Source organism: Leuresthes tenuis, unplaced genomic scaffold, assembly GCF_036924035.1.
Source record: "Leuresthes tenuis unplaced genomic scaffold, fLeuTen1.0.hap1 SCAF_20, whole genome shotgun sequence".
Lineage (NCBI taxonomy): Eukaryota > Metazoa > Chordata > Actinopteri > Atheriniformes > Atherinopsidae > Leuresthes > Leuresthes tenuis.
The window spans coordinates 7,649,328-7,657,866 of NW_027325374.1; the positions used below are offsets into that span (position 1 = coordinate 7,649,328).

Genomic DNA, 8,539 nt, shown 5'->3' on the forward strand with positions numbered 1-8,539 from the left:
ATCTGTAATACTTAATATCCCTTGGAGCTCATTATTCAAAGGTATGACAGTACATACAGTAAATAGCCTGAGAGCTCAGACCACACACTAAACAATGCAAAAGAGTTCTAATTTTCCATTTAATTTCCATTTAATTTCCATCTGGGGGACAGTGAATGTAGCAACATCTGAAGTTGAAGCTAGAAAGGGGAAGCAGAGGGAAGAGGAAGGATATCCTTGTTAAGTTTTCCCCCACAAATCTGAATGACACTTTTAGATCCAGGGAGCCCAAATCAAAAATGCCAGGTTTGTGTTTTTGGAGTTGGTCTTGACTTCCAACACCTAAATAAATGCTCTTGAGCACAGAGAAAACCACAACAACACCACAGCCAAGCACGATCGTGTCCAGTCTCTCCACAACATGCCTAATTTATCAATTAACTTCAGTTTCAACTAGGCAGATATATAATACAATACAGAATCTGTGTATAATACAGCATAGATTTACAGATAATTTAACACATCACCTGTTGACTTTGCGAATAAAGTCAGCAATGTAACTGACATTCACGAATACTTGAGCCAAAGCATGATTATTGACACAGATCTACAATAAACAAAACTATGGTCAACACATTTTAGGAGTTCCACTCCATGAAGATGAAGGATAAAAACAGCGTCACAGTGATGACGTAGAAAGTGAAAAAAGCTCTGTTTATTCTCTCGGCGCAGCAGGCAGACTTCACTTTCTCTTCTCTGCTGCTGAAGAACAGATTCACAGTTTTCTGTAACTTTTTCAGCTCCTCCAGGATCATCAGCAGGACATGAGAGTCTCCTGTCTGAAAGCTGTTGTTCACCTGCACACGATCATAGAGTTGCATTGGATAGCAAGCCACATGAAGATTTCTGTCTTGAACTGAAGACAAAGTCACAATAATGTTACAGTAAAAGTAAAATAAATATTGAATTCAGATAAAATTCAGCCTCAGGAAGACACGGTCTATCTATTTAGTTACTCTAGATGACATTATCTGGGCTTCCAGAAACCTTGATGTTATTTTTGACCAGGATAAAACAGGTTTCTAGGACTGCCCTTTTTCACCTTCGTAATATTGCCACAATTAGGAACATCCTGTCTCAGAGTGATGCAGAAAAACTGGTCCAGGCCTTTGTTACTTCAAGATTGGACTAATGAAGTCATTTATTATTGGGCTGTCCGAAAAAGTCTCTGAAAAGCCTCCAGCTGATCCAAAATGCTGCAGCCAGAGTTCTGATGAGAACTAGCAGGAGAATTTTTTTAGCTTCTCTTCATTGGCTCCCTGTTAAATCGAGAAAATTATTTAAAATTCCTCTCCACACGTATAAAGTTCCATTATATCTTAAAGACTTAGTAAGATATTTTCCAAATAGAGCACTTTGCTTTCAGACTGTGACGTTTTATTTGTGGTTTCTAGAGTTTCTAAAAGTAGAATGGGAGGCAGATCCTTCTGTCTTCAAGCCCCTCTCTGGAATCTGTTACCAGTTTGGGTTCAGGAAGCAGACACCCTCTCCACCTTTAAGATTAGGTTTAAAACGTCACCTTTTTGATAAAGCTGATGGATCAGGTGACTATGACACATCCCATAGTTATGATGTTATAGGCCTAGACTGCTGAGTGACCTCCCATGATGGATTTTTACTCACTCTGCTCTCTTTACTCTCCATGTACATATGATATCATTGTTATCAGGAACTTGTGTTTCTCTTTCTCAGCATGTTTGGCTTGGCCTGGAAACCAAAATCATGACCTGTGGTATATCAGCCCCCAAGCTCTCCAGGGCAGTTTCAGGCCCAGAAATGAGTCAGTGTGCTTCAAAATGAGTTAGAAGCACATAGGTGTGTGGTTCACCAACGATTCTGGTGCTGCTTTAACAACACATGCAGCTTTATTATCTTATATCTTATTATTACCTTATTATCTTATATTATACTTTGATATCCGTGTATGCTTCAAATTCTCAATTATCTTCCATTCTTGCATTGATGGAGAAACGTTCATGTCCACATCGAGATGCATCTTAGAACTGAAAAATATCTACACCTCTAATACTGTACCTCTTCAGTAACCGGCAGGAGTTCACACTGCTTCTTGCTGTCAGACACTGTGCAGATGCAGGGGCAGCAAGTTGGTTTTTCATCTTCTGAAAACGCAGAGAATAATGCAGATAATATTACAGGAATGCTGCACCAAAAAAGAAAAGTGGAAAAGGTTTTAAATAATTAGGACAGTCTGTTTCATCAGGACTGTGCAGGTGGGGTTTGATCACATATTAAACCAACAAGTCAATACTGCCACCATAAAGATTGATTACATGTGAAAGCACTACAATATTTATTGAGGGAAGCCTGGAAATGTGACTTTTACCTGCATTACTGTTTTCAGTGTTGACTTGTTTGCGTTTGTCCTCCCAGTCGCCCTGCAGCCTGGCCTTGTCTTGGGACTGTTTTTCCATCAAATACGTGACCAAGATCGTCTCCAACAGGCTCAGCAGCATCAGGGCAAAGATCACAATGCAGTAGGTCGCTGAGAGGAGGAAACAGGTGATGACTACTGTTTGTTTTTGTGTTCTCAGTGAAATATGTTCCTTGAGGTGAGAGCATGTACCTATGAGTGGAGTCTTGTTGGACATAGAGGGCAGGATGTCGTTCAGGATGAGCAGCAGAACAGAGATGGCCAGCAGCACAGTGACTTTGAAACCCAGCTTCTCTCCTCGATGGTCAGCAATAAAAAAGGAGGCAAGATCCAGAATCAGGAAGAAAAGGATGGGCAACAGGAAGTTGATGACGTGGAGGAGGGGTCTCCTTTTTATGGTAACCTGGAGAGAAAAGGTTCAAAGATTATGACAGTGGTAGAGTCAGAAACTTATTCCAGAGACGAATGATTGAATTGAACAAACAAAATGTTGTCATGTAGGAACAAATACAATACATATATCTGGGCTTAAACTGCTTTGATTTGGATTTAAATTCTAGCATAAATATACATATTTCCATTCACTAAGAAGCTAATCTGAAGTGCGCTTTAAACTTTAAAAAGATATTTAAATCAGACACTTTCACAATGACTGCTTTAAAGAGGAGGCTGCATGGTGCTGGCTGTTGTTGTAAGTGGTTTTAATTCAGAAAAAGGAAAGGTTCTCCTAACTGTAAACAAACCTTGAGAAGGAAAATGCAAAACTACTGTGGCAAATATTCACAAGAGGAAAACAGGGGATTTACTTTAATCTCTAAGAATTTAAGAGATTATTATATCACATGTTCCATGTTCGATCCCTGGCTGGGGCCTTTCTGTGTGGAGTTTGCATGTTCTCCCCATGTATGCGTGGGTTCTCTCCGGGTACTCCGGCTTCCTCCCACCAACCAAAAAAATGCATGTCAGGTTAATTGGTGACTCCAAATTGTCCGTAGTGAGTGTGAGCGTTCATGGTTGTTTGTCTCGTTTGTCTCTATGTGGCCCTGTGATGGACTGGCGACCTGTCCAGGGTGTACCCCGCCTTTCGCCCAATGACTGCTGGGATAGGCTCCAGCCCACCCGCTACCCGATTAACGGACTGACGGTATAGAAAATGGATGGATGGATATCATATCTGAGAGGTCTGTCACATGAGTTTATTTTTGGCTAGCTCAGATCAGAAAATGCTGCTGAGTCGCTTTTTATTCTTACAGGTCATTGTGAAGTTTTTACACCACACACCACACCTTCTTCTAAACTGGCAAGAGCACCTTAAGCAAACATATATACATTTGTAAATTTCCACTTTTACCATTTCCATTTACCTTTTCTCGCTCACATTTTTAACAAAGAATAAAAAATGGCAATGGAAACACACCCTGAACACACATCTATGAACTCACCCATGACATAAATAGCATGTTGTAATATTAATCTCAGTGTAATTGTCTGCTATACTCTATAATACCAACATTTTTCATCAGGGTAATTAATTCATGTTTTTGTCCCTTTAACTTTAACTGGCACTTCTAATTTTAACACATCCTCACCTTCAACAGTTTTGAATGAAGAATTTGGCACAATTTAGTAGCTTTTATTTAGATTTAGAGATATTTGGTACTTCACTTCCTTAAAGAAGTTGGATGGCAGAACAATCGGACACTTTTTTGTGCAAAGTTGCACTGCACACCGTCTGTCAATGCAGCAGCGATGCAGACTGAAGTGTACACAACATTTAGGCAGCACTGCTTATTTCAGAAGAAGCTCACATTCACCAACTGACATTAGCTTTAGCAGGACTAAACAAAATTGATATCAACTGTAATTTTTCATTAAACATGGGGAATAATTCAGCTGAGTTACGCAGTGTGCTGCCAATTTGTGTACTCATCTCAAATCATTTTCCAAAAAAGTTAAAACCCAGAGAAATCTATCATTTTGGTTCATGACATGGTCTGTTATTTTGGTTGCCTGAGAATGACAAAATATAGTGAAATTTCAGAATCTTAAGCTATACATGAGCTTCCAGAAGAGCTTCTTTTATAAAAAAAAAAAAATATTCTGCAAATATCAACTTTAATTAGCAATCATAACAATTCAGGAAACAACTAAAAGTCTGACAACTTTTGATGGACTCAGCTGATGAGAGCTCCGACTGCCATCTACTGCAGATAAGACACTAACAGCTCATAAGTACTTCTTACAACCCAACTTCAACCCTACAAAATGTCCCTTTCATGAGGCTAAGATTTGGATACTTATTTCCAAACCATTCACACCTTCATACTCTGCATTCATTGTGTTTCTCTGAACAGTTGCAACAGTCTTTTTTGATTTACTAGTTAGGTTTGTCTCTCCTGTATTTGCGTACGGTGTATATGAGTTGTTCCCAAATTCCATCGTCGTAGCTGACTGTGGTATTGTTGACGGACAGACACAGGAACTCCCACTCCCCCTGAGTCTTCATGACCTCTCGGGAAAACTGGGTGGCCCGAGAGGAGTTTGAGAAAGGAAGAAGTGAAATTTCATCAGCTGTGAAAAGAGAAGGGAGAGAAATTCAAAGTGCGAGGGGATATAAAATCACGGCTCAACACAGACTGAAATGCAAACATTTCTTACCACAGTGTATGGCAGAACCGATGGAAATGTTGCATTTCTGTGTGTCAAAGGGGAATTTGTGGACGTCCATCTTGCAGGTGCTTACCACCTTCATGTCTTCTTCGAAAGAGAGTGTCCCATCGTAAGACACAAACATGTATGGGTTCTGAGGGGAGTCATCCTTCTGTGTCCTGAGACAACAACACACATCTCTTTTCACGCTGTGTTTGTGGAGCATTTAAACAGCCTGCCATTTCACACTAATCATGAGAAAAATCAACAGATGGAGCACCTTTTGTCATAGCTGCAAGATAATGTGTTTGTTCAACATTAATTCGAAAATAGTACAAAAACTGTGGTGTGTAAATAACAAACAGAGAAGTCATTAATCAGTAAATATAAAAGCATATATGCTGAAAGGCAAAAAAGTGGAATGTTCTCCACCCAACCTTACATTTCATTTAACTCTAAGTTACCACCTGACATCTGAGACTAATTATTTTCTAATTATTTGTGTTAATTGCAGATGTACCAAATACTGCACCTATTACAACAGCGTGGCTTCATAGTAGCACCGTAAGGGCATAGTCTTTGGTATTTACAGGGAGCATGTAAATATACAGAGGCCTTATGTATGAAGCAGCTGTTTCATGAGAAGTTGAATTGACAGAAATGACAGTGATTGTCATATTTTCTCTCTCCAGAGTGTCTATCTGTAAAAATCTGCCTCTGTTTGTTTTTCACATGTTGTCTTAAGCTAGGCTTCATGTCTGTGTATGTGGTTCAAGCTTACATCTCATAGATGAAAAGATCTGGTCTCCAGAGCAAGTCTTTAGGAACTGCAATCTTGGTGATCCCACAAAACTGAGCAGGATCCCATGAGATGCGCTCATCGTTCCAGTTCTACAGTGAATTAAAGGTAAATTTAACAGAGAAAGACTGAGTCTTAGAAAAAAGAATAATGTGCAGCTAATGAATCATGTAAACATTACATAAAGATAACAAAAAAGGTGTTTACTGGAATATAAAGAATTCAGATAATCAAAGATTGACTCAGCTCACCACAGAGGCCCAGATGAAAGGAACAAAAGTTTGTGTTTTTTCAACCTAGGAGTACAACCACAGTCAGACCACCTGCACGACAGCATTTATGTTATGAATTATACACCTATACTCTGATGCAGCTCCTACCACTGCCAGGATGGCATAAAGGATGATGTCCATCTTCACCACAGTGGTGTGTGTGTGGTCCAGAACGGGCCGGGTCAGTTTGAATGCAAGGTTATTGCTGGTCAGGTTCAGGTAGTCCAAAACGTCATGGTAACTGCACACTTTATAGGAGGCCCCATCTACACATGAACAGAACAGCCATCAGTGAGGTGGTTTTTGTAAAACTTACTAAGATCATTTTTGTTATTCGTAACAGTACAGTACACTGCCTCTTAGTTTGCTGCGTGTTTGTTTTATATTTAGTTTAAACTGTTAAATAATGGTGCTACATAGTGGTGTGGTGGTTAGCACCGTCGGCAATAGGGTTCATGGTTCGAATCCTGGCTGGGACCTTTTTGTGTGGAGTTTGCATGTTTTCCCCAGAGTGCTGCATGGGTTCTCTCCAGGTACCCCAGCTTCCTCCCTTCATCCATAAACATGCAAGTTAGATGACCTGGTGACTCTGAATTGAACCTAGGAGTGTGAGTGTGCATAGTTTGTCTCGTTAGTCTCTGTGTGGCCCTGTGATGGACTGGCGCCCCATCCAGGATGTAGCCTGCCTCTCGCCAAATGATAGCTTGGATAGACTCAAGCCCCCACCCCCAACCCTGAATTTGATTAAGCTGGTATAGAAAATGTGGAGGTGGATAAATGTTTTAATTTCATCATTTGCCAGGCTTTATTGGGACACAAGAGTTTTTGTTGTACATGTTCATGTAATGGTAAATCGCTCAATATATGATTTATTTAGATATTTCTGCCAGAAAATCTACAAACCCATTTCCAAAAAAAAGTTACAACAGTGAGTAAAATGTAAATAAAACAATGCAATTATTTACAAATCATTCTAACTGCGTATTTAATTGAAATTAGCACAAACTCAGCTGTGAAAAAAAAGATCAGTTTCAACATTTAACGTGTCGTCTTTGTACTGTTTCGCACTATTTTTTGAAAACTCATTATCTTGTTACTGCATTTTGCTTCTTTCCACACATTTTTAAAAGGCATCTTTTTTTGATAAATTCCCTTCATACTCCTAAGATGAGCCTCCGGAAAAAATCTGTAAAAGATTTTTATCTATCAAAATTTTTTTGTTCTTAGATTTTATCATACAAATAAAAACTATGCTCTAGTATTAAACTAATCTTCCATGTGCTTTTCTTAAACTGTGCTTTTCTTAAACTTTCTTAAGAGGATGGCTCCTGGGTTTCTGGCTCTTTTAGAATCATTCTTTCCTTTAGAATCAATCTATCCTTTCCTTGGATCTTATTTTTGTTTCATATAAGCAGTACATTGTAAAACATGCCAACCCGAAATGTTGTCAGCTGAAGATTTGTACTTTCATTTACAAATATATGATGAAATAGCTCTATGAGAACACTCACAGACAACAACATAAAAGTTACTGAAATAGATACAAAGATAATGGAAAAAGTTATTACTCTGCTATGTAAAAAAAAAAAAAAGCAGAAATCTTACCTGTTAGGATGACCAGGAGGAGAAGAGCAACACGCATCATTTCTACAGCTGTGAGTTTGTCACTGCTACCTGATCTGCAGCTTGGATCTCAGCTGTGGAGGGCTGGGCACGATGAATGAGCTCACCCACAGAGTGAAATGAGAAATCCCTCCCATGTGGACATCTATGACAGATGCTGTAATTGGCTTAGATGAAAGGGGACACAGATGTGCAGTATTTGGCTTTGCTTTGATTCACATGGCAAGTGAGATTGTGTATGATTCTTTTAAGAAGAGAATAACAAATAACCAAGCTAAATGAAAGTCTGGTGGAGGGCATTCATCTGTTCACAGGTAGAGATGATGTGACTTTATGGCTTGCTAGCACTGTTAAGAGAAACAAGGCAGATTTTGCTCTCTACATGTGACTTTTACACCCAGTTACAGAATAGATGATGTAACACGTGCAAAGCAGCTAACAACAAAGGAGATGGTAAAATGCAATCAGGGCAGAACTTGATCCCCAAGACAGTGTGGTAATGACATTAGAAACCCACTTGTTGTCTCTTGTCAGTCTCACAGTGGGCGGCCTGGCCTTAAAACTAATCTGATGTTCAGGGGAAAATTCTCTTTCGATACATCAAGGGCGATCACAGTGTCAGCTTTAGTATATATAACAAACGGGTTGAATTATCATGAATTGTCATTATGAAAAGACAAAAATTGTGACAATGGTCCACATCTTAGAAGTTTTCAATTCCCACACAGTGGTAATTTCACATAAGATATATATATGTACACAAAC

The 8,539-nt window shown here is 39.2% G+C and overlaps 1 protein-coding gene across 1 annotated transcript; it reads right to left on the reverse strand.

Annotated features, from left to right (window-relative positions):
- Positions 1-617: 617 nt before the first annotated feature.
- LOC140278847 (5-hydroxytryptamine receptor 3A-like) lies at positions 618-7,796 on the reverse strand. Its single transcript, XM_072373942.1, has 10 exons — positions 7,757-7,796; positions 6,260-6,417; positions 6,131-6,175; positions 5,862-5,971; positions 5,090-5,259; positions 4,842-5,002; positions 2,624-2,834; positions 2,384-2,542; positions 2,074-2,159; positions 618-836 (listed from the first exon to the last, which is right to left on the reverse strand). The coding sequence occupies exons 1-10, from the start codon at positions 7,794-7,796 to the stop codon at positions 618-620; spliced, it is 1,359 nt and encodes a 452-aa protein (XP_072230043.1).
- Between the last annotated feature and the right edge of the window lie 743 nt (positions 7,797-8,539).

What these genes read in the sequence shown, in the direction of transcription:
- LOC140278847 (XM_072373942.1), bottom strand. Translation starts at nt 7,796, where the DNA reads ATGATGCGTGTTGCTCTTCTCCTCCTGGTCATCCTAACAG. An exon ending in GGGAACAACTCATATACACC is followed by an intron (nt 2,835 to 4,841) that starts GTACGCAAATAC and finishes TTTTCTCTCCAG; the next exon opens with GTTACCATAAAAAGGAGACC. An exon ending in TCCTGCCGGTTACTGAAGAG is followed by an intron (nt 837 to 2,073) that starts GTACAGTATTAG and finishes GATCGTGTGCAG; the next exon opens with GTGAACAACAGCTTTCAGAC.